A 27,970-nucleotide genomic window follows, 5' to 3' on the forward strand; every position below is an offset into this window, starting at 1 on the left:
AGACAGCCCTGGAAGGACAGGGATGCTGACCCACCACCCAGGGCTGGCAGGGGCACCTGAAGTGCCCCCGGTGAGCCACAGCCCAGAAGTAACAGTAACAGCTGAGGCCTGGCTGGGAGCCCTCAGTGTGCATGAGCTAAGGTCCCTGGGTGGTGCAAACGGTTTGCAATTGGCTGCCACCCTAAAGGTTGGTTGGTAGTTCAAACCCACCCAGTGGCTCTGCAGAAGAAAGGCCTGGCAAACTGCTTCCATAAAGACTACAGCCAAGAAAACCCTACTGAGCAGTTCTACTGTGTAAAACATAGGGTTGCCATGAGTGGGAATCAACTCAACAGCAGTGGGTTAGTGCATGAGCTAGAGGGCACTGTTCTAAGAGTTAGATGATCTCATTTAATCCTCAAAAACCAACCCACGATCGTCGAGTCGATTCTGACTCATACGACTGTATAGGACAGAGTAGAACTAGCCCACAGGGTTTCTAAGGCTGTAATCTTTATAGAAGCAGACTGCCACATCCTTCTCCTTCAGGGCGGCTGGTGGGTTTGAACTGCTGTTTGGTTAGCAGCTTCAACCACTGTGCCACCAGGGCTCCTTATTCAATGCTCGGATATCCTTCAAACAGCCCTTGGAGGTGGGTCCCATTATCCGCACTGACACAGGCTAGAAGGTGCACTGCTAAGCCCGTGCTCTCTCCCACCTGCGATCCCCAGGGATAGAGGAAAAGGGGAGCAGGCCCAACAGGGTGAGCTGGAGTGAGATATCCCCACGGGGCACAGAGATGGGCTGCAGAAGGAGTGCATGATACAAACTCCGAAGCAACATTTATCTCTAAAGGGACATGGGAGGAACCAGGCTCACAACACAAGGCAGATACCTTTATCTTTCAAGCCTCTTAAAGGTGTTTTATTTCTTTGCTTTTTTTTTTTTTTTTAAACAATAATGACACATTAAAAAAATTGAGAACTACAAAAAAGGGACCATGTCTTGAGTCCGTGTTCACATTGTCCCGTGTAGTGGCACCAGGACTGGCTGGACACTCCACCAAGGCCTGGCTGGAAGTCTGACCCCTTGGAAAGGCACCTGGGCAGCACCCCCGCAGGGGCCTCCCCAGGCGCTCGGGCGCTGTTCCTCCGGGCCCCACTAGAAGGCAGCACCCAGAGCTGCCCTGGCTCCCGCTTCACCATGGCCCCCAAGAACTCTTGACAACCCCCACGCCCCAAACCAGAGTCAAGAGCTGGAAGCGCTAGGAAACTTATTTTGGTCCCCACAGGGGACTCTCTCGGGGGGGGGGGCCCTCGCCCGACCGGCAGAAGACACACCCCAGCTCAGCCCAGTCACCCCTGAGAGGTTGGGGTGTCTCTCCACAGTCCAGTCTCCAGCCTAGCAGACACCACACCGATGCACTGGTTCTCGAGCCCGATCCAGGCCTGTCCCGCCATGCCCCATTCCACCCCAGCAGGCACAGAGTTGTAATGCTCCCACCAAGAGCAAGAGGGCTCCCCAAGGCCCAGGGCCCTGGTTCAGAAGGAAGAGCAAGGTGAGAAAGGGGAAAGAGGGGCCAGGGTGAGGGGCTCAGAGTTGAGGCGGCCAAGTGGGAAGAAGAGGCGACAGAGAGCTGCCTGAGGGGACAGGGGAAGCTCCTCAGGCTCTGCAAGTAGGAAGGGGATCCTGGGGCATGGGCAGCAGGCCTGGGCAAGGGGCCCGGGAGAAAGAGGCAAAGAGGCTCCCGTTCCCTCTCCCATCCTGCCTCTGGTTACCATGGGGGCACAGGGCCAGGTGACAAGACCTCAGGCCCTGCAGAAAGGGTAACACCACGTTGCACTCAGTCCAGCCCTCACGGGAGGGTGGGACCCCCACCAGCCCAGGCCCTGCCCAGACCTGGCTCCCAACAGTGACTCCCAAGGGCACCCCTCCATAAGCTAACTGGACTGGCAGCGGGTGGGGGGCCCTGCTGACCCAGGGCCCCAGCCTCCCCAGCTCCTCCTGCCCCCAACCCTCCCCACGCCCATGGCTCTAGTCTTGCTGCTCATTCATTTCCATGTCAGACACGAGGATGTTCTTCTCAGTGGCCTCCCTGGGGCCGGAGGAGCTTCGGCTGTAGCGGGCACCCTCAAAGGCCCCACGCTCGACACTTTTCCGCCGCCGATAGAGGATCAGGGCTGCAGTCAGCAGGGCCAGGAGCAGGAGCACTGCCATCAGCACCACCACCAGGGCCACGGGGTTCTCTGGGAGCGCTGCTGCAGCAAGAGGGACCTCAGGCCTAGAAGTTTCGCCAAGGCGAGGCAGGCCCCGCCTGCCCACCTGCCACCAGGAACAATGGGAAGAGGAGCGGGGATAGGATCGGGCTAGTCTCAGCACTACCTTTAACATACCTGATGGGGAGAAGCTGCTCTGCTCAGCTGCGGGCAAGAGAGGGAACCAGTCAATGATAATAATAATGATAATGATAAGCGAACACATAGAGAATACTTCCTAAGTATCGGACCTTTTTTTTTTTAAACTCACTTAACCTTCACTAGAGTCCTTGTGTAGTACAAATGGTTAACACACTCAGCTGTTAACCAAAAGGTTGGAAGTCTGAGTCCATCCACAGGCACCTCAGAAGAAAAGTCTGGCAATCTACTTCCAAAAAATCAGTCACTGAAAACCCTATGGAGCATAGTTCTACTCTGACACACATGGGGTCTGCTGTGAGTCAGAGTCGACTTGACAGCAACTGTTCTTTGTTTTTGTTTTTTAATATATAAATCTATGAAGTAGGTACTATTATTATCTTCATTTTATGCATGAGGAAACTGAGGCACAGAGCTTAAGTTGCCCAATGTTACAAAGTTGGTAAATGATAGAGTTGCAACACAAATCCTGTGTGTGCTCTTAACCACTACAGAAGGACAGGGGTTTGCTGACCTCTGGGCCTTCTGTCTAGCTGGGAAGACAAGCCCCAAGGCCAGTCCTTGCCACAGACCAATTTATCCCAGGGGAGGGCTCCAGCTGCCCCAGGCCTGGTCTGTTCATGCCTTCCCATCCACCATGCCCACTGCAGATTGAGAAATGGCCCCTGCCCCCAAACCTGCACTGGCTGCATGGGGGTGGACGGAGGCTAAGCGTGTCTGCCCGCAGGACGCTCACCTCGAGGAAGCTTGCAGACAACACCCATGGTGATGTTGGTGCAGGCGCCAGGGCGCCACAGCCCGCTGCTGCTCTGGATCCAGTAGCAGCTGTTGTGGCTCAGCATGCTGGGGCCCAGGCCAGGGGGACCCCAGTTGGAGTAGTTCACAGCTGTGTTGTCCTGCCAGACCAGGGTGCCTCCTATGGGAAAAAAGGCACTGAGGGGGTGCGGGGCAGGAGAGACAAGGGGGAGCAGGAGCAGGAGGGAGAGAGCAGGCCTGTTCTAGAACGACCCACCCCTCACCCCCCACCTGAGCCCAGCCCTGGGCAGGAGTGAGGGCTTCTCCCCTACAGCCTGAGGTCTTACCCACCTTCCACTCGCAGGGTACCCACCTTTGGGGCTGAAGTTCATGCCCAGCCAGGCGCCCCGACTCTGGCCCTCAGAGTTCTGCAGATGCTCCCAGACGAACACATTCTCCACCTCATCCAGAATGGACAGGACTGCCCCACCCACTGGACACAAGAGAGGCCTGCATCAGGGCAGACAGGCCTCCCTGGGGTAGCAGAGTCCCACAGAGAGGCCCCAGCCCTGCTCTCTGGCAGCCTGGGGAGAGGATGGGTGTGGAGCCTGTGCGTTTGTGTGTCGGGGTGTGTATGTGTGATGTCACCTGTGTTGTTGTTAGCTGCCAGACGCTCAGTCCAGCAAACACTCACGTGCAAGCGTATTAGACAGTGTGTCAGGCAGCAGTGGTCCTGCCCCCCAGGAGCTGAAAGCTACCGGGAGAGGCAGACCTGTAAACGCTTTGTCGCTGTTGTTAGCTGCCATGCAGGCAGCCCCCGACTCATGGCGATCCCATTCACAACAGAATGATACGCTGCCTGCTCCTGCGCCATCCCCACGGCAGCTTGTGGATCGGACCATCGTGATCCACAGGGTTTTCATTGGCTGGTTTTTGGAAGTAGATTGCCAGGCCTTTCCTCCTAGTCTGTCTTAGCCTGGAAGTTCTGCTGAAACCCGTTCAGCATCATGGCAACATGCAAGCCTCCACTGATAGACAGGCAAGGGCCTCACTAAGAAAATAGCACCCAGGGCAATTACTGTTAAACTGCTGAGTGACCTATTACAGCTGAGGATGGAAACTGTAACGGCCCACAGAAACTGCTAACTGGTGCCCCGCCTCAAGTGGCACCTGGGGCACACACGCGCCACCCAGGGCAAGGCGCCATACCTGCCTCCCTCACCCCCTCCAATTAGGCCTCTACAGACATGGTGGCTGTGCGTGACATACATTGGCCAGAATCGAACCTGGGTCTCCTGGACGGAAGGTGAGAATTCTACCGCTGAACCACCACTGCCCTGATAATGTCGCATATGGTCTCTGTGTCAGAAAGTGAGGGGAAACACCTGTCAGTGTTGCCTATCAACAGAGCAGTGCGGGCATTGAGCTCATGGGGTCTATGAATGTCCACGAGAAGAGGTCACCCCTGAAATGCCCACACGCCCTGTAATGCCCGCCTGCAGGCTCTAGCCTGAGTGTGTTCGAGTGGGGGTACCCGGCCTCAGCCGTGCCACCACTCACCTCTCTGGCAGCGCTGCAGCGCCTCCTTGTGGCCCAGCCGCATCTCCAGGTGGAAGGAGTAACAGTGCTCCCGGAAAGGAATCCACGCTGAGTCAGCCAGCCCCTGGGGACAGCTGCCGTGGTAGCTTATTCTTCCGGGAGGAGGGAGCCCTGTGGGGGTGCAGGATGGTGAAATGGCCCCGAGTCCGCCCAGGGTCCCACTGCACCTTGCCCACCCCTTGGCCCCAGCACGGGGGCACTCACCACTGTTAACTCCACACACAGCCCCCTGCAACTTAGTGTCGCAGCTGGTGGTGCGCCAAGCGCCATCCATGTCCACGTAGGCGCAGCCTCCGGGTTGCTGAGGCTCCCCGTCCTGCCAGCTCACGTAGCCCATTGGCTCGTCAGACACCCACGAGTACTGCCGAGAGCCCTGGGGGCGGGGCCATCAGTGTGGGAGGAAGGGGACAGGTTTAGAAGGAGCAGGGAGAAGGCGGGGAGTGGGCGGGCGGGGGCGGGGGCGGGGGGGGGGGCGGGGGCGGGGGGGGGTACCCAGAGCCACGTCATGGCCGCCCACCTCCTCGCTGGCCAGCCCGATCCAGAGCGGAGTGCGCAGCCCGCGGGCGGCCTGCGTGAGGAAGGCCTGGGTGTAGGGGTCCGGCACGCGGGCCAGACTTGCATTGCGGCTCTCGCACAGCAGGAGGGCGTCGTGCCAGCGCAGCGGCTTCTGCAGCAGCCGGAAGGTGCCGTTGAGGTAGGAGAGCTCGGTGCCCGGGGCAGGGGGTGATGCTGCTGGGGATGGGCTCAGCGAGGGGTCTACAGGGAGGGGGGCAGGGCTCAGGCCGGGCTCTGAGGCTCACACCCCATTCCCAGGCATGAGTCGGGGACATTGGAAATCAGGCAGAGACTAGGTCTCCGGGATACTGCTTGGCCCAGATTAATGCTCCATGTGTGTTAGCCACTCTTACTACTAATAGTGCGTGTTTGCTAATAAGTGGAGGAGCACAGTTGGAGCCTTAAGCTACCCCACCCAAGGAGCCCGGGGTAGAGGGACACCCTGGACGGACTCTAGGTGCCCCTGGCCCAGAACCTCAGTTCCCCATAGCATGCCTGCTGACACTGCATACAGCTCCGTGTCTAGCTCTCCCATCCACCCTCCAGACTGCCACAACTTCCTCCTGAGACCCCTCGGTGCTCACTAGGGGCCCTTTCATTGGCCCCTTGCTTTTCTGCCCATCTGCTTCCCCACTAGACACTCGGCTCTGGGGGTGACCCCCGGCCCCCCTGAGGTCTCGTTCCTTCTGGCAGGGCCCACACACCTGGCCCAGTGCCCGACCTGGCTGGGGCTTCCCAGTTCACTGTTAACACGTACCCGTGCCTTTCTGGCAGATGAAGCCGTGTGTCTCCTCCGTGCAGCTCCGGTCGTCCCAGCGGCCAGTGAAGGGGGCTGAGAGGCTATGCAGGACCACCACACAGCTGGTCTGGGGGGAAGGAGTTGCTCAGGGGAGCGTGTGCAGCAGCCCCCGCCCTTGTGCCACTGCTTCCAAAAGGCTGTGCTGTGAGCAAAGAGGCTGGAAACGGGAAGCCCAGGGGGCGAAAGCAAGCAGGCTGGGGCAGGAGTGAGGAGAGAGTGGGGAGGGGGCATCCTCACCGGTTTGTTGCCAGTGGGAGCTGGGCTAGGGCCAGAGGGCTCCCCAGGCGCCCAGTTGGCATATAGCAGAGGCTCCTGCTCCACCCACTGGAAGTCCCTCTGTGAGGCATGGAGGCCAATCCAAAGGTCAAAGGTCACACTGGGCAGGCTGGTTGTGATGAAGGCTACAGTCCCCAAGAAGAGTCATGAGTGACAGGGTAAACCTCTGCTCGCTCTTCTCTAGCCATTTCAAGGGGCTGTGTCGGAGAGTACTGGGGCCTTCCCATGAGCTGGCCCTACCTTGCTCTAAGGGGTTTGCAATGGTGACCAGTTGGGCCTCTTGCTGTTCACAGGAGAACTGTGCCTCTGACCACTTCACTCGGTCCTGGAGGTCGTGGCCCTGGATTCGGAAACACTGTGGGGCGGAGGGGGAGGTGTGATGTCCAGCTCCACCTCCCTGTCCCACAAACCCAGACACCCACTGTGAACAGGCCCTGGGGAGAAATACCTAGGAACCAGGACACCTGGGTCTCCTCGGGCGAGGCCGCAGCACCCTCAGCCCGGCACAGCAGATTCATGTTCACATGCCCACGCTCTGGGGGATTTTTAAACGGGAGGCTTTCTTTGGGCTACCAAAGGCTCTACTACCTATGCCAACAGCGCGTGGGCCAAGCACTGGGCAGATGAAAACAAGGTCTATCTCACTTTCTGCTAAACACCTTCCTGAGTGTTGTCTGAAACTCCCGTGATCATCTCTGTTAGCTGTTAGTTGCCGCCAAGTCAGTTCCAACCATGGTGACCCCATGTGTATAGAAGAGAACTGCTCCATGGAGTTTTTTTTCAAGGCTGTGATTTTTCGGAAGCAGACTGCCAGGGCTGTATTCCCAGGCGCCTCTGGGTGAGTTCGAACCGCCAACCTTCCGGCTAGTAGTCAAGCACTTAACCTTCTGTACCACCCAGGAATACTTTTATTTTTGAAGGGTCTTTGTTAGGCAGCAGCTTCTAACTCTATAATTTTATGTTTCTCTTTTCCCACCTCCAATACTTCCATAAGGTTAAAGGAACCCTGTGTGGGAAATCTTTTGTCAAGAGAAGACTCTTAGAAAATGAATGGTTTCCAGTAATTTCCTGCTCAGAGGCAATGTGATGGGGTAGAAAGAGTATAAGTAAGTTTTGGAGTCTCAAATATGGGGGGAGGGGATCAGATTCCAGCTCTGACTTAACCTTTCTGGCCTTGGCTTTCTCTTCTGTAAAATGGGAATGAAAACCTGTCTTTTGGGGGTAATTTTAAAGATAAGAGTGCATGATACAGAGTAGGTGCTTAACAAGTGAGAGATCTGACTACTAACAACTAGATAGTGAACCAGCTTTACTGATGCAGAAGTGATCGTAGTTAGAAATGGTAAACCCAGAAATAAATGCAAGAAGTCTTTGGAGGCTCATCACGAAGTTCATGCATTTGATTTCACAGAAGTAGTTCAGAGGCTTCCTGAGGCTCCAATTAAATATCTAGTAACGTTAATCATAAAATTAAGAAGAGCAACCTCACACCAGCACCAGCAAGAAGTAACAGCTCAAGGCAGAGAGTATTCAGTTCAGTCCAGCAAACACTCGGGGTTCCCACCATGTGCAAGCATATCAGGTGGTATGGCAGGCGCCAGTGGCCCTGCCCTCCAGGAGCTTAAAGCTAGCAGGAGAGGCAGACCTGTAAACGCTGGATTGTTGTTGTTCTTAGCTGCCATCCAATCGGCCCCCAACTCATGGCGACCCCATCCACAACAGAATGAAATGCTGCCCAGTCCTGAGCCATCCCCCATGATCCATTGTGGACTGGACCATTATGATCCATAGGGTTTTCACTGGCTGATCGCCAGGCCTTTCTTCCTAGTCAGTCTTAGTCTGGAAACTCCACTGAAACCTGCTCAGCATCATAGCAACACACAGGCTTCCACCGATTGATGGGTGGTGGCTGCGCATGAGATGCAAAGACTGGGAATCAAACCCATGTCTCCTGCATGGAAGGTGAGAATTCTACCAGTGAACCATCCACCTACAACCAAATGCTATGGGGATGCAAAGAAGGACATAGTGTCAAGCAAGGTGTCTGGGGCCAGTTAGTGAAGGGGCAGACAGCCGTGCATAGTTCAATCAAAAGCATTAGAAGCTTTAAACCTTAAACCAAAAATATCCCCTGAAGCCTTCTTAAATAGTAGTTTAGCTTAACTAGTAAAGAATTGTCTGCCTTGAGCATTGTGCTGTCGTAAGAACTATATGCAGGATCAAATTGACAACAGCAACTCAAAAGATTAGATAGGAAACTTAGGGACAGTGAGTTTATGTTAATGGGGGAGGAACAATTTGGAAAAGGAGGGTGAGAATGGCTGCACAACTTGAATATAATCAATGTCACTAAATTGTAAATGTAAAAATTGTTGAATTGGTATGTGTTCTGCTGTATACTCAACAACAACAATAAATTATAAAAAAAAGCATTAGACAGGGCAGGAGAGCAATTAGTATCATTACAATAATTCAGAGGCATTAAGAAAGGGATCAATCACATATATAAAATACATTCTGTTTATCCTGTTTAATAATTAGGAAAGAAATCATGAGAAAAAGGTTTTGGAAAAAGCATAATGGCAAGTGAAAACGCTCAAAATATAATACTGAGAAAGAAAAGCTGGGTACGAGATTGTATTCTTTAGTATGATCTCAATTATGCAGAAGAAGTCAGGAAGAGGAGTAACAAATGTTGACAGCGGAGATTGTGAGTTTTAATTTCTTCCTTTCTGTTTTTCGCCAGGTTTTAATAATAATACACATGGCTTGCTTTTCTTTTCTTTAGGCAGCAGAGTATAATATTCTCTTGACTGTTCTAAAGAGGAGCAGGAGTTTCACGACACTAGGAAGCTGGCTGACTTCAGTGTATTAGGAGGATTATGGATTATATCGTCTAGTGAGAACTAACGTAATCCTTACAATAGCGATAAACCCGATGCCGACTGCAACTCATAGAGACCTTACAGGACGGAGCAGAACTGCCCCATAGGGTTTCCAAGGCTGTATTCTTTATAGAAGCAGACTGCCACATCATTGTCCCACGGAGCGGCTGGTGAGTTCAAACTGCCGACCTCTTGGTTAGCAGCTGAGCACTTTAACCACTGCATCACCAGGGCTCCTTGCAATAGGGATACCCATTGCCGTCAAGTCGATTCCAACTCAGAGGGACCCTACAGGACAGAGTAGAACTGCTCCATAGGGTTTCCAAGGAGCACCTGGTGGATATGAACTGCCGACCTTTTGGTTAGCAGCTGTAGCGAGCCGTAACTCTGAACCACTGTGCCACCAGGGCCTCCACAATAGGAGTAAGTGGCCTTTAAATGTCCTGCAAAGAAGCCATGGATTGAAGCTCATACTTATGATGGCAGCACAAACAACAAGGAAATAGTGAGCAAGCTCTTTGTCAGCCACTGTTGTTGTTGGGTGCCATCGACTCATAGCGACCCCATATGTAAAAGTAGAACTGTCCTATAGGGTTTTCTAGGCTGTAATCTTTACAGAAGCAGACTGACAGGTCTTTCTTCCAGAGAGCTGCTAGATGGGTTCAAACTGCCAACCTTTCTGTTAGCGGCTGAGCACTTATGCCACCAGGGCTCCTTTTGTCAGCCACTAGGTAAAAACAATGATGCTCTAATCATGGCTGATGAGAAGTCAGCCCATGCGTGGGAAAGCAACTGCTTTGGTAAAGGAACTCACACTATGCAGAGAGCATTCTGGAAACACGTTTAGAAATACATTCATTTGATTAATTTTATTGCTCCAAACTTACCTATCTGCACACTCAATACACTTGGGAAGAGAATTTTCTAAGTATCTATTTTTAAAAAGACTGGTGTTTTTTAATCCCACTTGATAAAAATGTAAAAATGCAACGCTTCTGACTAGTTTTTGAGACATACGGGAAGACAAATTTACTAGCCAAGTTTTTAACATAAACTTTTGCTTTGGGGTGAATTGTATGGTATGTGAATTATATCTAAATAAAGCTGTTTTTTAAAAAACACAAACCTTTGTTTAATTGGTAGAAGGACTGAAAAATGGGCAGAACGACTTAGAAAGCCCAGCCAATGATGGATGAACTTTTTTCACTTAAATCTATTTGTCTTTCTGAGGCATCTTTTTAAGCTACAACCACTGTTACATTTGTGTTTTGAAATAATTTCAACTTCAAACAAGACCTTTGAGTCACTGAATCACACACTGTCAGACCAAGATTTTGTAAAATGATGAACTATATGCAACCAGATTGCTTTTATTAGTTATTTAAATTTAATAATTATTATCATAATTTTAGAATGAGCACAGAAAGATTTTTCATGCCACTAATGAAGACAATGTTTAACTTAATATAATTTATTTAATCTGTTGTTCATCCTTTATTTAACCCGTTGCTGTGAAGTCGATTCCGACTCATAGCGACTCTATAGGACAGAGTACAATTGTCCCATAGGGTTTCCAAGGAGCAGCTGGTGGATTCAAACTACCGACCTTTTGGTCAGCAGCCGAGCTCTTAACCACTGTGCCACCAGGGCTCCTAACTATACATAAAAACAAAAAAAACAAAAAAAAAAAAACAGACCTATTGCCGTTGAGAGCAGCTGATGGATTCGAACTACCTACCTTTTGGTTAGCAGCCGATCTTTTAACCACTGTGCCACTAGGGCTCCTAATTATACACCGCAGTGCTTAGATTAGTATAGAATATATGTAAATGTAAATGTAATGCACGCACATGACTTTGAGTCTACGTGCTCAACATTTTTTTCACTAATAGGAGTTCACGATCAAAATGTTTGATCTAGAGCTGATCTAGAAAACTCACCTATCTGGAAGACTTCACTTCCTGGTGGATTACAATATGCTACTGCACTGAGTTATTTTCAAAGGAGTTTAGCCCTGGCATTAGGCCAAATGAGACAGGCCACAACCAAGATGTTGTCAAAGGGCCAGGACTCCTAAGACTCGGCCATCCCATGTTCAGCCCTTCTCCCCTGACTCCCTTGGGTGCCCTCTCCCCACCTCCTACCTTGTTGAGGAACTGGTTCCAGCCAGAGGGGCAGCCCCCCAGGGCTGTGGTTGGCAGGTCTGGGGGCTGTGTCTCTCTGGTGCTGTTGCTGCGCTTGCAGATGTAGGGCAAGGCTGTCAGACACCTCTGATCCCCCCAGTCCTCTGCGGAGATGGGAGGGGAGGGCAGTCACCCCAGGGCAGGGCAGGACAGGGCATGGCTGGCAGCACCCTGGTCCCATGCCCTGAGAGGAGGCTGGGCTGGGGCTCCAGCCCCCTGTGTCCAGCCCTGAACTCTGTGATTGTGGGGCCATGGAGACACCCCTCTTCTCTGGGTCTAGTCCTGACAAGGTCCCTTGGGTTGGGGGAACAAAGACAATGAGTAGAGACTGAAGGTCCCTGCCGGGCTTGGCTTACTGCCTGCAACATGGACCCTCTCTCAGCTGACCGCCTTTTCCGCTTTGCCCTCACCTCGGTTGGCCGTCATGTACACGCATTTCTTGTCCTTGCCGATAGGCCGGGGTTTACCAGGTGCCCAGGAGATGAAGTTGATGACGGAACCATCTGTCCACCTGCAATGCCACCGAGCAGAGATGGCTCCAGCACCGGCGAGGGGCTCAGCCTCCCCGTTTGCAGCAATGGAAAGGGGCAAAGAAGAGCCCAAGTCCAGGGTCTCAGTGGCTGCAAGCTGAGGCGGGGTGCTACTGAACTCAGCACAGCTGGGGGCCCAAAGACCCCGGCCCTCCCTGAGCACTCATTTCTCTAACTATAAAAGAAGCTGGAGACTCCCAGAGCGCAAGGATGTGCTCCGATCCTCATGTGCCCTTCCTGTGTCTAGGCCCTGAGGACACAGGCCTCTCTAGACCATCACACGTTCTTGCTCATGGCCTGAACGGGCCTGATTCATAATATGGACTGCCATTATTTAGTGCCCAGTGTGTGCCAGATGCTGTGCTAAGGACTTCATGTATTATTTCTAATCCTCACCACCAGGTAAGCATTATATTCCTATTTTCAGATGAGAGAATTGAGGCCCAGAAAGGTTAAGTCACTTGCTCAAGGTCCCACAGCCCAGTGAGGGACAGAGCTGGACTCAAATCCAAGTCTGCTGTCTCTCTGTGCTGGGCCACCTCCCTGGCCTGGCTCAGGGTGGCAGCTGGTCTTTCACTCGTGTGCCTCTTCTCACACCTGCTGCCAGCTGGGGCTCCTACCTGAAGCGACCATTGCTTTCCAAGGTGTGCAGGCCGATCCACCAGTGCTGCTCCTGGCCCCGGGAGAACTGGGGAAGCCGGCAGGGCGGGTGAGGGTTGGCAGGGCTTCCCCCAGGCCTCCTCCCGGCCCGGCTCTCATGCCCCTGCTCGCAGCCCCTCCCTTATTGGCGCACCCACCTTCTGCAGGTTGTGTCCCAGGAAGTCCAGCTCCGCCTGGCTGTGCACGGAGGCCAGCTCGGCCTGGAACCACGTGCAGATGCGCTGCGCCTGGGCCCACGTGGAGTGGTGTTCGAAGAACTTATACTCGGCCTCCTGGAAGCGCAGCCATTCCCGCCGGCCTGAGGAGTAGGGCGAGGCGCGAGATGGGCGGCCAGGCTGGTGCCGGCTGGCGAGCCAGGGCCGGTGGGAGGTGGACCTGTGCCCCCATGGACCCAGGCAGCAACCGCACCAGGCTCCGGGCCCAGGGCTTTCCCCTCCTTCGATGCGAAAGCAGACAGGGCTGAGGGTTCCCAGTTCAAAGCCAATTCAATCCCCTTCTCTAGCCTCAAACCCCCAGCGCCTTTGTCTCGGGAGGTGACGTCCCTTCTCCTCTCCTGGTGACGCTGGGGGGGGGAGGGTAGGGCGGGCGGGCAGGGAGCCTCACCTTGAGGGCTCACGTCCGGCTCCCGCACGTCTGTGCCTGCGGGGACAACAGGAGACAGATACGCTGCAAGGAAAAGGAGATCCTCCCCGGGACGCTGGCCACTCCGGCCCTGCTAGTCCCCGCCGCCCAGCACCCGCCCCCTCCCCACCTCTGGGGATCTTGCAGATCCAGTCCAGCTGCGTCTCGCACTGCATGGCCACCCACTGCAGGGAGGCCAGGTCGAGCACCGCACAGCTCCGAATGTCGTCGTCGTCGTGCCGGCTCCGGTCGAAATTGTGGTAAGAGAACTGGGGGCGTGCGCAAAGGGGATGGAAGAGAGTCTGAGGCACATTCCGGTTCCCAGAACGGGCGAACAAGACGCCTGGCCTGAATTGGGAAGCCCCAAACTGGCCTGGGCATCCCCCCACGTTCCGCCCTCAACCTGCGTTTCTTTACCTGCCAACTGGGGTCAGAGGCTCCGCCCCAATCGAGCCCCGCCCACCCCAGGCCCCGCCCCGGTCACGCCCGCCCCGGTCACGCCTCCTCCAGGCCGGCTTACTCCCAGCCCATCACTCCAGCGCCAGCTCTGCCCGCCGCCGGGGTCGCGACGGTTCAGCCCCATCCAGAACCAGTGCTGCTCGTGGATCTCGGGCTCTGATTCACTTCAGCACAGGAGAAAAGGGCAGGGGGATGGAAAACAGGGATGAGAATGAGAGGTGCAGGGATCCAAACCCGCGTCCTGCCCCTCACAGCTGAGTTGGGCAGCCCCCAGGACCGGGGCCTCTCCATCTGGGCTTCACACTCAGCGGGCAATACACTGTTGGGCCCACTTTAAAAGGGAGACACCCAGAGAGAACTGGGGAGCGCTGGACTGGGCGCCTGACTCAAGGAGTGGCAGCCTGGCTCCCCCGTCCTTTGGTTTCCCTTTGGGTGAAGCATGCCCTGCCTAGCAAGATCCTGCAGGCTGTTACTTTCGGGAGTTTGGGAAGCTGATGGGAATGCAGCAGAGACCTGGGCTCTGGAGTCAGATAACCTGGATTCAGGTCTGGCTCATCTACGGACCAGCTCTGTGACCTTGGGCAAATAACTACCCTTTGTCAAAGAGGGTCGCTAATAATACCTGGTGGTTTCAAACCCGAGTGCTTAACCACTGCACCACCAGGGCTCCTTTGCTGGAAGGAGCTATCCCTGGAATTAAGATCTCAGGAAGCCTGGGTCCCTTTGGGCTTTCCCCAGTGCGGAGGGCATGTAGCTGCTGTGTGTCATAGGATGCTCTGATCCCACAGGACAGAGAGGGACCCAAGAGAGACCCCATGAGCAAACACTCATACGTGTAGCCTTGCTCTTGCTATCCCTGGGAAAAGCTGTTTATTGAGTGTGGGTTATTATGGGATGATGTCGGGTGGGGGAAGAACACTCAACTTGGATCAGATTGTGGAAGATTTTGCAACGGGGAAGGAGGGGCAGGGAAGGGGGTTACTTATGTAAAAGCCCGTGAGTCTGGAGCGGGAGTGTTGCTGATGGGCAACATAGGGTCTCTGAAGACCAGTGTGTCCTCCCAAGACTCCAGGGAGACTATGGCTATATGAGGGAGGATGGGATGGGCCTGGCCCTAGGAACAGATGCACGGGTCATTCCAAGCCCACAGGCAGGCCTCACGGGGGTCACCTTCATTCTGCCTCCCAATCCTATCCCCAGCAAACCAACAGTCTGCCTGCCGCGACTGCTCCCACACCTGTGCATGCAGGCCCCCTTGTGACTGCACACACACAGGCACTCAGCACCTGTGCCCCCCACAATGTTCCAGGCTCAGTACCCGAAGATTTTGTTGAGCATGTTGGCCACAAAGTGCTCCTCCTCATAGCTGGCCAGGCTAAGCAGCTGGGCCCCCAGCTCCTGGCAGGCCCCCTGGGCCTGGGCCCAGCTCCTCTTGTCCTGTAGCCGGTCTGAGCTGAACACCTGCAGGAGCAGAGTCCAGTTGTCCCAGCCACCCCCACTGGCCCAGCTCCCCAGGGGGCACTTGCTGCTCTCCCCATGACAGCAGGGGGTGGTGACTGGGCTTCACTGGACGGGGGCTCAGGTTAGCTGAGGACAATCATGCCCATCAGAGAATGAGCCCCAGGAGAAGGGGAGCTGGCATAGGCAGCTCCTAGAGAAAAGCCCTCTGGCCTGTCCCCTAACCATGAGGACATCTGGGCTCTGATCCCAGCACAGCCACAACTTGCTGTGGACAAATCCCTTCCCCTCCCTGGATTCAGATCACCCATGTAATAAAGGATCCTGAATTACATCGATGGTTCCCAAACCTGGCTGTGCAGAGCTTAAAAATTCAGATTACCAGGCCCCACCCCGACCTCCAGAATCCAAACCCCATGGTGGAGATCTAGATTGTACTGTATCAACCTCCCCCAGGCGATTCTGAAGAACAGGCAGCCTGGCCCCAACATTTGGGAACCTCTGAAACAGAAGATCCCTCTAATTCCCCAGATGTTTACTGAATACCTACTGTGTGTCAGACCTCAGAGCCTACCTCATCCAGCTCAATCCCCACAGCAACAGTTTCACCAGAAATTCACTCTGTCTGCAGAAAGGTGTCTCCGGGCCCACCTGTCTGTATCATGGCGGGCTCCCACTGGGAACCCTCCAGGTGGGCTGCCTCTCTGCACTTGCCTCCCCCTGTCCTCCACACCAACAGGGCACCCTACCTTATAGCAGTGCCGGAGTTTGGGGTCTGAGGCCCAGCCCTGGGGACAGGAGCCACTGAGACTGGGTGTGGGGTCTGGCCCAGGCAGCTCCGGCGTCACTGGCGTGCCCAGGCTCTGCCGGCAGATGTAGCGAGCCCGGAAGGAAGTGCAGTTCTTCACCTCCCACAGTCCCATGGCGCTGCCCGTGGCCAGGGCCACACAGCCCCCACGGCTGTACCCTGAAGGAGGGAGAAGAGAGACCCACATGCTGGGGGGCACTCACAGTCTGGTCCTCCCTCGTAGCCCCAAGGGGCACCACTAAGGCCCTGGCACTGGGAACCAGCTTGGCCATCTCTGCAAGGACACATTTTGTGGGGTCCGGGCCCAGGCAGAAGGAAGGGAAATGGAGGCAGAGGAACAAGGTTTGAGTGTATGTTTACACACTGTGAGATCTTAGGCAAGTTGCTTAACCTCTCTGAGCCTGATTGATCATCTACCCCACTGAGTTACTGAAAGCGTTAAGAAAGATAACGCATGTGACACGGTAATAATAACAGTAGCAAGCACTTGTATTGTTGTTGTTGTTAGGTATCTTCCAGCTGATTTTTGATTCATAGCAACCCTATATGACAAAGTAGAACCGCCCCGTAGGGTTTTCTTGGCTGTAATCTTTACTGAAGTAGATTGCCATGTCTTTCTCCCATGGAGCCACTGGGTGGGTTCGAACCGACAACCTTTCAGTCAGCAGCAGAGCACTTAACTGTTGCACCACCAGGGGTCCTAGCACTTGCATAGTGCTCACTGTTCTAAGTGCTTTACCTATAGTAACCCATTTGAGCCTCACATCAACCCTTTGAGGAAGGTACCCATCTCCCCATTTGACAGATGAGGAGACTGAGGCTCAAAGGAGGCACAGCTACTAAACAGCAGAGTTAGGATCTAAACCCAGGCAGTTTAGCTCCAGAACCTGTGCACACAACCACTACCCCACACAAATGATCAATTCACTATAAAGCCTTGGGTCCTGGTCCTGGTGTGGCAGGTCCACCCCCAGCCTCCCAACGTCACCAAAAGTCACTGGGGGTTGACCGAGTGCTGTGAGGGAGGCTCACCAGGCTGGTCCCGGTTCCAGTGGGTGTACATGACCTCATCCCCGCTGAGCCAGCGGAAAGAGCCGGTGCTGTTGAAGTCCTGCAGGGCCGTCCAGAAGTATTCGCCATCCCAGTTGTAGATGAGGCTGCTGATGAAGGCCTGCTCAAACCTGCAGCAGAGAGGCTGGTCAAGGCAGGGGGCACTCCCAACACTCCCTGGGTCAGCTGTGTGCTCGGTAGGCCATACACCCTGCCCTGGGAGCTTGACTGCTATGCCTGGACAGTAACTTGCCCAGGGCAATGGGGACCCCTGGGGGGCCTGCAGCTGATTCACAGAGCAACCCAGCACCCCCTTATACCACCCTCACCTTCTCCTACCCCTGCCCAGGCTCTGCCCCACACTGGGGTCACTTAATGAATGAGAGTCACCCTTGTGACAATATTAAAAAAAGGCCCTGGGGTCAGTTGAAGCTCAAAGGATTTCAGGTCCCTCTGAGCATGATGGCAGGACATTACCCTTTTGACGGAAGGGTATTAGGCCAGGATGTGGGCACAGCTGGCCAGGACTCTGGCCTGCCTGTACCTGTTGGTGATGGTGACCAGCTGGGAGCCGTGGTCGGTGCACAGGCGCCGGGCCTCACTGTAGGTCACTTGGTCCTCCCCTAGCCAGTAGCAGGATGGGCTGTGCCACGTCCAACCCTGGCTCGAGAGAGCGGGCAGAAGAGAGGCATCTGGGAGAGGGCCTCTCCTCCCTTGCCTATAAATCCCGGGGTGAGGGGTGCAATCATTGACATGACTGAATGCACCACAGGCTTGGACACAGCTTTAACCCCCGAGACAGCAGTTCCTATGGCTGTACTTGGTCACTCCCCACACCCCCTCCTCACCACTGCCCACAGCTCACCAGCCCAGGGGGAGGAAGCATGGCCCAAGGATGGCTGAGCAGGAGGCAGCCAGTGACCAGGGCTGGTGACCGGGCTCAGAAAGATGAGCGACCCATTGGATTCCTCTCGTAGGCATTTAAACCAAGAGACACAGTCGGGAGATTGCCAGCTGGCTGGAGAACCAGAGCCGGAAATCTGGGGCAAGTTGCAGGATGTAGGGGGGCTGCATAAACATCATGCCCCGGCAAAGTCAGAGTGAGTGGAGGCACCTGGCCCAGAGAGGGAGCCCTCAGGGAGGAGCAGCGAGGCTGCAGAGCAGAGACCCCCACAGGCACAGGGTGGACCCCCAAGGGGCTGGCTTGCCCATGAGGCCCAGCAGGGTTTTACCCCACACAGCCCTCTTCCCAAGGGCCACCCTGAGCGGCTCTCTGCTCCCAGCCACCAATAGCCCTGCCTTATAGATGTAAGAACTGAGGCTCAGAGAAATCAAGTGACCTGTCCATGGTCACACAAACAGTACAAGTAGAGCCTGAACTTGAACCCACACCACTCCTCCTAAGGCGACGCCAGGTGCTTCATTTCAGGAGGTCTCGGGAGCGGGCCTGGCAGCCCGGAAGTAGGCTAGAGGTTGGGGGAGAAAGGGAGTAGGGCAGAAGGGAAGCAGGTGTGTGCGTGCTGAGGGGGTACCGTATGCTCAGCAGGGGCTGTGCTGAGCTCCCTGGCTCTCCTGGCATGAGGGAGTTAATAACTCCTGCCCCACCACACCCGTAGGACACAGCCCCTGGGCTTGTCCCCAACCATGCAGCCATGCCGGCCCCCAGACTTCTCAGTGGAGCTCCTGCCTGCTCTCTCCCTCTTCCCCCACTGGAGGTCACATCTGTTGACATTTCCCGCTCCTCCCCCTGGGAGGATTGAGAGTATAGGTAAGGTGGTGTGTGGTGTGGTAAGGGGGCTTAATCCAAAGGAAAACAGAGTGAGGAGCCAGGCTGGCAGCTAGGGGCTGGCAGGAGGAGCGTGGCTGCCGGCCCGACAGATGGAGCCGTCAGGGGCCAAAATACCACAAAGTGTCCTTTATGAGCAATCCCCCCCGTACACACCCACATGGCACACACCCTTGCTTGGCTAGGGGCCCAGGCATGGGGAGCCTGGGAAGCCTGGAGGAGGAAAGATCCTCCCTCACTCACACTCACTCATACACTCAGTACCTGCCATTTATTCACTCATTCATTCCTGAATTCCCTCCCTAGCTCCCTGAACATCTTCCGGAAGCCCATGGGGATAGAAGCACAAGGAGGGGAAGACACATCCCTACCCAGAATAGCCCCTCTTCCTCCCAGAGGAGACAGACAAGCATGGCGTGTGCTAGCAAAGACAGAGATGTGACCACAGATGGGGCACGCAGAGGACGTGGGCTCCACCCAGCAGCCTCGGCTCATGGTGACTGTGCACGACTCAGGGGGACACTCGCCCCCACCTCCTCGATCTCCGCTGCCTCTGGGAAGCGGCTTCTCTGGGGTTGGGGATGAGGAGCTCTGCGTCCTCCCAACAGTCCCCTACCCTCCCACCCCACATCTCTCCTTCAGGAACAGAGCAAGAGGATGGAAGGATGCCTGTGAGTCTGTAGGGCAGCTCCAGAAACACCCTCACCTTCCGGCAGCCATGGTCCTCCTCAGCAGTGCCCTGGCTCAGCTGACCTGCCTTCTTGCAGATGGACGGCAAAGACTGGTTACAGGGACTGTCATTCCAGCGACCCTCCTAGGGACACAGGGTGGGGGAGAGTCTCAGGTCCACCCCCCCCCAAACCTCCCAATCCCTCAGTGAACCTGTCTCTAGGCCTGGCCCTGCCTCTGACTTGCTGTGTGATTCTGAGTCTGTATCCCAGACGGTAAAATGCAGACAGCAGGATTCCTGTACTCTGTAAACCTCAATGGGCTGATGAGAACACAAACAAAATAAAGGATGTGCAAATGCCCTGAAACTTGGACAAACACCGTCTAAATGGGGAGGGAGGAGATTCCTCCAAATTATTTCTAGCACATTTTATAAACATCAAGGCCAAACTGGCTAACAGTGTTAGTGTAACCATGGCAGGACAGACAGATGGGATGCCCAGTTTGGACGATGTCCCGTTAGTATCTGTACACCCACGGTGGGCAGAGCCCTGTGTACCCAGAGCCACATCTCAGCTGATGAAACTCTAGAGGAGTTTAGTCCTCGGCCCCTAATCTGCCTCAGGGTTCACAGCCTCCCCGCCAGCAGTTTGCCTGCCTTTAAACTTCACCCTAGGGCAGAGGCGTTTGTATCCCCAGCACCAAAAAGAATGCCTGGCACGTACTAGGCACTCAATAAATAATTGTTTTTAATTTTTTAATAGCATCCCTGTTATGGATTTAATTGTGTCCCCCAAAATTATGTGTTGTAAATCCTGAACCCTATACATGTGGATATGATCCCATCTAGGAATAGGGTTTTCTTTGTTATGTTAATGTGGCTATATCAGTGTAGGCTGTCTTAAGCCAAGCACTTTGGAGATATAAAAGGAGCAATTTAGGCACAGAAGCAAGCAGGAATGGGGGAAAGATAGACGCCACGTGGAGATGTCCAAGAAACAGAGAAGAAAGGACTTTCCCCAAGACTGGACTGAGAGCCTTCCCGTAGAGCCGGCGCCCTGAATTTGGACTTCCAACCTCCTGAACTGTGAGAAAATAAACTTCTGTTAATTAAAGCCACCTATTTATGGTATTTCTGTAATAGTGGCATCAAGAAACTAAGACAATCACCTAAGCCAGATGGCTCTATTGCTACAGACCCTGGCATTGTTTGCAGTATCTGACGCCAAATGTCTTATCTGTCTCTGGGACGGGGATCTGTCCCTATGGCTTTGTCCCACTTTTTAAATGGTCCCTTATCTCTGCTGGAAGCCCTGCATCGGTTCCTTCATCTACTCGCACTGCACTCGAGCCAAAATCGTGGCAAATAGTCATGAGCCCATGATTTCTTAAGAAGACAGGACTCTGAGCTCGCTGGGGGCCTGGGGCCAGGTGTTGGCAGAGCAGCCCTGTTACCGGGCATATCCACTAATAATGTGTGTTCTGATGCCACCTGCTGGCGGGGAGGTGCAGCTAGCAGAAGACCAAGAACGTGCCAGGCATCGTCCTCAGGCTTCATGAGAATTAACTCCTTTAATCCTCCCAACAGGAGTCCTGGTGCTGCAGTGGTTAAGCGCTTGGCTGCTAACCAAAAGGTCAGTGGTTCTAACCCGCCAGCCGTTCCTCAGAAAAAAGACGTAGTAATCTGATTCCGTAAAGATTACAGCCTTGAAAACTCTATGGGACAGTTCTACTCTGTCCTATAGGATCGCTGAGTTGGAGAGATTAAGTAACTTGCCTAAGGTGACCCACCTAGTTGGGGGTGAAGGTGGGACTCAATCCCTGTGGAGGGGAAGGGAGTGGTGGGGAGGGGGACTGCCAAGAGAATAATGGGGGCGCTGTTACAGATGCTGATCTGGGATGCTCAGAGGCTGGAGAAGGGGTGATGGGCGGCCCACTAAGACATGTTCTTCAGCCAGGGTCATGCCAGGAGGGTGGGGGCGTCCTTTGGGGCTCTGTGCGAGGGAGAGGGGAGTCTCACCGGCCCCCAGATGGTGACACAGTCCTCCAGGCTGTCTCGGAAGTTGTTGGGCTCAAAAGGGTGCCAGTGGGTGAAGCTCACCAGGCTTCCGTCGGACCACTCAAAATTCATCTGCAGTTTCAAATCGTTAAGGCCGATCCATAGCTCCTCCACCTCTGGGGTTGCAGGGAGAGGAGGGAAGGGACAGCAAGGGGTCAGCTTCCACCAGCAGCAGGGGAGGGAGGGGCGGTCCCTGGCCTCCTGTGCTCCGCCCGGGCATGTGCACGGGCAGCCCCTCACCCTGTTTGATCTGCTTGGTGATGAACTCCAGCTCTGCCATGCTGTGAATGCTGAGCAGGTCGCCCCCGCCACGCAGACACGCCTTCCTGGACTCCTGCCAGCTGTGCTTCTCAGCCTGCAGGCGGTAGCAATGGCCCTGGAAGGGCTGCCAGCTGGGCTCACACTCCACCTTCACGTTGGCCCACATGTCTGCAGAGACCAGCAGGGCTGCTGCTCAGGAACACAGTCGCCCAGCCCGGCACCCACCCACTGGTGTCAACACAGAGCAGGGCCCCTGAGTCACCTCCTCCCAAACCTATCCAGATCAGCCCTCCCTACCAGGGCAAGCCTTGGAAATAACTGAAAAAGTAAACTCCTTCAGGGCTGCTGGAAGGAGCCCTGGTGTTGCAATGGTTAAGCGCTGGGCTGCTAACCTAAAGGTTTGAAGTTCGAGCCCACCTACTGGCTCCGTGGGAGAAAGACCTGGTGATGTGCTTCCCTAAAGATTACAGCCAAGAAAACCCTATGGGGTAGTTCTACTCCATCACATGGCGTCTCCTGAGTCAGAATCAACCGGATGGCACCCAATAACAACACAGCTGCTGGAGGCCCAGGAGGTGGTGGGAGATTCCACCCAAGACAGGACGGGCCCTCTGACTGGGACTTCCAAAATGAGATGGGTCAGGAGTCAGGGCAGGCCACCCCCTGAGGCTGACATTGTGGGTGGCTTGGTGAAGGCCTGTTTTCTCTTGCCAAGGCCCAAGAGAGGGCTTGTCAGCGTCAGCTGCCCTGGGACCCCTTTCCCTAGAGCCCCGTGAGCCTGTTTCCTCTCTATCAGCAGGTTTTCTGCTGTAAGATTCAAACTCGGCTCATGTCTACCTAGCTTAATAAACAAAACCACCACCATTATCTCAAAAAACTTTTATTAATTGTGGGCTCTGTGGCGGCCCCAGCAATCCTGGATGAAGGGAACGGAGAGCCTGGTCCTTGAACCAGTAATGGGGCCTAGTTAGGCCCATCTCGAGCCTGAGGGAAGCTGATTGGCCGGGAGTGATGTCATCTATCCACCCACCTAGGATTCCTCAATTTGTTCGCTCCCCGACCCCCAATTCCTCTTGCACCCCATAGCTGACAAACTGGCACGGCCCTTCCTAGACCCCATTTCCATGCATTTCATGTTCGCCCTGAAGCCAGAGCCCTAGGGAAAAAGGGTCTGAGGGCAACACCCTCACTTGGGCCTTGGCAAGAGAAATCAGGCCTTCCCCACTTCACCCACAGTATCAGGTTCGGGCATGACTCTACTCGCCAAGCAGGAAAGCGGTGTGCCCACTCGAAGCACCGCCCCAGACATTACCCAGACCATTTCCTGGAGACCTCGCAAAGTGGGTGGGGCTGACAGCCCGAGTGGGCTCGCTCCTAGGTTCAGGAACTGTCAATCACCTCTAGTTAGCCAATGAGCTAAAACCCGAGGCTGCCCGCAGACAGAATCACGAGGTGTGTGGGTGTTCAGACCCCAGGGGGCCGTTTTGGGAGCTTGGCGGACTGGAGCTCGGGAAATGCAGACGCTTTCGGGGCACGAAGGCGCTTGCCTTCTGAATGACAGCACTTGAGTGATGAGGTCTAGAAGGGAGAAGCCGCCCAAACAACGGCCTGGAGACTGCCTCATGCAGCAAGATGTGTGCTGGGGTGAGGGAGGAAATCCCGAGCCACGGACGTACAGATGTATCTGCAGGCCTGGGGGCACCCTGAAGAGGGCTCCCCACAGGGGCTGCTCTGGGGAGATCCCACTGGACAAGGGACTTGGTGAGGGGCGAGTCCCGCCGAGGGACGCAGGCGGGCTAGATAGGACCCTCCCTGCGGGTCCTCCTTCCTTCGGAAAGCTTCTGGAAAGATCTGGGATTCGTGCCAGCCCCAGCCCCGTCCCGCTAGAGGTGGGGTGTTCTGCTTGCGGGGTGCCTATATTTTAAATCTTTGCTCCTGACCCCTAGGGGACTGGAGAAGCGGCCGGCAGCCCTGTATTGACCGTTGGCAAGACTGTAATGGTTAGGAGCATCAGCTTTGATCTGTATGTTCTTTACTTTCTGTGAGTTTGTGGATTTTTTTCTGGATTTGCAGTATTTCCTATGTAAAACTCCCCTCTTCACCATCCCCACAGCCACCCAGACTACTGCAGTAGCCTCTCATCTACCCCGATTAATGCCCACCACCACCTATTCAGAGGCCCCTTTAGGCTAGGCCAGGCCTCCAGACTTACTTACAACCCTGCAGGAGGCTGAGTTCTCCTTTTGCAGGTGAGGCCTCTGCACCTCAAGAGACTGAGCTGCTTGCTCAAAGATGTGGTGAAACCCATGTGAAATTGTGCACTACAGATTACTAAGTAAACGATTAAGCCCATGCATACTGAGCTTACTGGTTAATCCGCCCCTGCCCCAGAGCGATCTCTATGAATCACTAACGTGAACAAGACACTCCCTGGCTTAAAAGCCTGCAAAGGCTCCCCACAGCCTACCCGGCACCACCCAAATTTGCGGAGCAGCCAAGACCCTTCATGGACTGGCCGCAACCTGCCTTTCTAAACTCATCTCTTCACTCTGCTCTCTAAGCCTGTGCTTCTCAGACTAGGTGTACATGAATCACCTGAAGATCTTGTTTAATGCAGGTTCTGGTTCACTAAGTCTTGGGTGGGCCTGAGATTCTGCATTTCTAATAAGCTCTGAGGGGTGCTGTTAAAGTGAGAGGCTATAATTCAACCGAACTGAACTATTCACCATCCCCTAAAGCTGCTGTGTGTTTCCGTGCCCCCAAACCTTTGGACACCCAGTTCCTTCTACATGTAATGCCCTCTTCCCACCTTTTTATGCCTTTTAAACTTATTGAAAAGCCCAAATTTCCATAAAATCCTCCTAAAATCTCTGAGAAGCTTAATCAATTTCTTCTCTCGGTCCTTCTATCACTTACTATACACATTTCTAGAAAAGCACAAAACTCAGGAAATTCTAGTTGTGTGTTGAGATGTCTGCTACTTCTAGCAGACACACCTCTACAAGGGCAGGTGAGTACTGCCAGCATTTAACACAGCTCTCAGCAAATGTTCTTGGAATGAATGAATGACACATTCCAACTTGCTCAGACTTTAGCCGAACAGTTAAATAACAGGATCAGAGTCACCCTGTGCTGTGGAGATAGCAATAGAAGAGGCAGGGCCAGCAGTGGCTATGGCCTTGGTGAGTCCCACTCCCCATCTGGCTACCAAAAGCCCCACTCACCTGGAGGGGTAGGCTCAGCTGCGGGGTGGGCTCACCTGGGGGTGTGAGCTCACCTGGAGGGGAGGACTCATCTGGGGGATGGGCTCACCTGGAGAAGAGGGCTCACTTGGAGGGGGGCTCACCTGGAGGGATACGCTCAGCAGTGGCATTGGGCTTCTTCTTGCACACATAGGGCAGCGCCATGCTGCAGTCACGGTTCTGCCAACCACCGGAGGACTCGGTGCGGATCACCCCACAGTTCTCATCGCTCGGGTTGTCTGGCTGATCTATGGGGAGGGCAGGGCACCAGCACCCCAGGAGAGAGACGCTCACCCCTTGGTCCCTCAAGCCTTTCCCAGGACCCCCTGCCTGCCTCCCTTCCTCAGTGGCCTGAGCCAGAGTCGCCCAGCCCTCTGCTCTGGCCCTTCCCTGCACACCACAGAGCCCTCCACCACTCTCTAACCTGGGCCCACATGCTCCTAAATCCTCCACCCAGCAACTGGACTGGAACCAGCCCTATTCCCACCTCCCTGGCCAGGCTTCTGGGTACACTGGTGCTCACTGCACAAAGGTGTCTGCTGCGGGGCTGAAATCTAGTCTACCCACCAAGTCCTGTGCCCTGGAGCAGGGCCGTGTCTCACACACACACACACACACACACACACACACACACACACACACACAAACGCAGGGAGGCCTCACACACACACACACACACACACCCCTCCACACCCCTCCCAGTGGAGATGTTTTCTGAGTCCCCGGGCACCCTGCGCCCAACCCCCACGCCTCACCACTCTCCCAGTTGAGGTACTTGAGGGGCGAGTTGTCCGACCATTGCCAACCGCCACTGGTGTCCAGGTCATTGAGGCCAATCCAGAGTGTGGAGCTATAGCCCGTGAGGAGCCCTGACAGCAACGGGGCAATGGGCATCTCTCCCTCAGCCCTCCCACCTGCTCCAACCCGCCCTGCCCTCACCAACAGCATCCCCACAAGCAGAAGGGGCTCAGGGCCCTCCAGAGGTGAGGACAGAGGTCTCAGGCTCCTGCTGCCCCACCTTGCCCCCAGGGTGGGTCAGACCCCAGCCAACCAGACTGGGGGCTCAGGGGGACTGCTCGCCCCCTCACCATTGATGTAGGTCTGCTCATGGATCTCTGTGATGCTGAGCAGGTCCGCCCCCTGCTGCTCACAGCTGGCCCAGGCTTCCCTCCATGACAGTGTGGACTGGAAGTTAAACTGGTAGCAGCTGTCAGTCAGCTGGTCCTTGTCCCAGAAGGTCTCACAGTCATTACCTGCCACCAAAACAGCCGGACATGGGTCCCTCCCCAGCTCTCCCCTTCAGGGCCCACTCAGGGGTCCCTCAGGGAGTGCAGAGACCCCACACTGGCTGCTCCACAGTGGGGGGAGGGGCCGGTTCACACCCTAGTCTCCACAAACTTTTGCCACCCACATTGACCCTCTCCCCAGTTCCTGGTCCCAGAGTCCCTTCAGCACAAGCCACCCTCCATGAGCCCCCTGGCCCTGCCCTCCTGCCCTGTTCTCACTCTTGATGGGGCAGAAGCCCCAGCGCTCCTCCTTGCCGTAGTCCTGGGTGGTGGCACACCACAGGTGGCCGTCCTCCCGGCCTGTGCTGGTGCAGCTGTGGAACCACTGGTTGTCGTACTTGAAGGGGATGGTACATGGCTTCCCGTGAGAGTTTCCCTGGATGGTGTAGACCTCTGCAGGGGAGGGAAGCCAGGCCCTTGGCATCTGGACCCCAGAGGCTGCCCACCCCCTCACCTCTCAGGGAAAAGCCCTTAAAACTAAGGAGCAGGGAGTGGGCAGCCGTCAGGAGAGAATAGGAGGGAGCAACAGCAGACAGTGGCTTTAAGGCTCCCTCGGCCCTCAGGTCAGCCCAGGAGCCTGGGGAGAGGGCCCCTGCTCATCTCATAGGGCTGGGAAGGGCCTCATCCAGTGCCTGGTGGCAACTTATGTCCGAAGTCCAACTGGGCAAGGGGGTCTCCAAGTTACCCATAAAAGGGCTGAGCCCGATGGAATCCCCGCTCAGCTCCCCAGCCCAGGAACTCCACTCCTCCATGCCTGTGGATCCCTCCCACAAAGTTCCATCTTGGAACTCAGGATGGCTTCCAGTGAAAGGATCCCCAGGATGAAGGCTGCCCACCACAAAAGACCTCTCAATAGGTGACTCTGGCCCCCATTCACCACCTGCAAAATGGGGCTAAGGACACCTGAGGGGTTACCCTGGAGCCTCCCCTGGGGAGTGTTCCTGAAGGAAGGGAATTTTCACTTAATTTTGCTTTATATACTTTTGTACTGTTTGAAGTCTTTACAAACGTATTAATTTTGCCATTGTGAAAAATAATTTAAATGCCTTGAAGTTAATTTTCTTAGTTATTCGAGAATACTTCCTGTTAGAATTAAAGACATGACTTCGAAGGATCTGTGGGGGGCAGTCAAAGGCCCCATTTTCCCAGAACCTGTCCTTCCGTGTTTCACTTCCCCCCACCTCCAGCCCCCCAGGGGCACCACCCCTCCCCCACAAGCAGCCCCTCACCATAGTAGGGCCGAGCACACAGATCCTCGTCGCTGCCATAGATGTGCCACTGGCCACTGCGGGTCTGGTCGCCACGCTCAGGGGTGCCAGCCTTGGTGGCATTGCTGGTGCGGCCCCCCAGGAGCAAGGACAGCTGGTCACCCAGTGTGTTACAGTGCCAGCGAAGGTTCAGTGCCTCCCGGTCACACTCATACATGCCCAGGGAGGCGGTAGTGTTGGTGCCTGGCCAACCTGTGCCCAGGCACTGCATGGCACCCAGGTTGAAGAGCCGATTTCGAGAGACCCACTTCCAGCGCTGGGCAGGGAGACTGGCATTGCAGGCTGGGGTGACTCTGACCTGCCCACCCTGGGCCTCCAGGCAGCCCTGCAGTCCATGGCTGAAGATGAGGAAGACGTTGGGTTCTGGAAGGAAAGGCAGGACAGACAT

At 55.0% G+C, this 27,970-nt stretch overlaps 1 protein-coding gene across 1 annotated transcript; it reads right to left on the bottom strand.

Annotated features, from left to right (window-relative positions):
• Positions 1–2,013: 2,013 nt before the first annotated feature.
• MRC2 (mannose receptor C type 2) lies at positions 2,014–27,970 on the bottom strand. Its single transcript, XM_004374438.1, has 29 exons — positions 27,544–27,970; positions 26,534–26,707; positions 26,117–26,281; positions 25,784–25,897; positions 25,133–25,276; positions 21,766–21,954; positions 21,487–21,641; positions 19,504–19,611; positions 17,556–17,671; positions 16,994–17,142; positions 15,903–16,120; positions 15,014–15,156; positions 13,757–13,859; positions 13,367–13,505; positions 13,219–13,254; positions 12,753–12,913; positions 12,576–12,643; positions 11,836–11,936; positions 11,387–11,529; positions 6,598–6,712; positions 6,319–6,482; positions 6,040–6,148; positions 5,245–5,483; positions 4,932–5,100; positions 4,689–4,838; positions 3,502–3,621; positions 3,130–3,309; positions 2,373–2,399; positions 2,014–2,234 (listed from the first exon to the last, which is right to left on the bottom strand). The coding sequence occupies exons 1-29, from the start codon at positions 27,968–27,970 to the stop codon at positions 2,014–2,016; spliced, it is 4,347 nt and encodes a 1,448-aa protein (XP_004374495.1).

The sequence above is a fragment of the Trichechus manatus genome, unplaced genomic scaffold, assembly GCF_000243295.1.
Source record: "Trichechus manatus latirostris isolate Lorelei unplaced genomic scaffold, TriManLat1.0 scaffold00028, whole genome shotgun sequence".
In the NCBI taxonomy this organism is placed as follows: domain Eukaryota; kingdom Metazoa; phylum Chordata; class Mammalia; order Sirenia; family Trichechidae; genus Trichechus; species Trichechus manatus.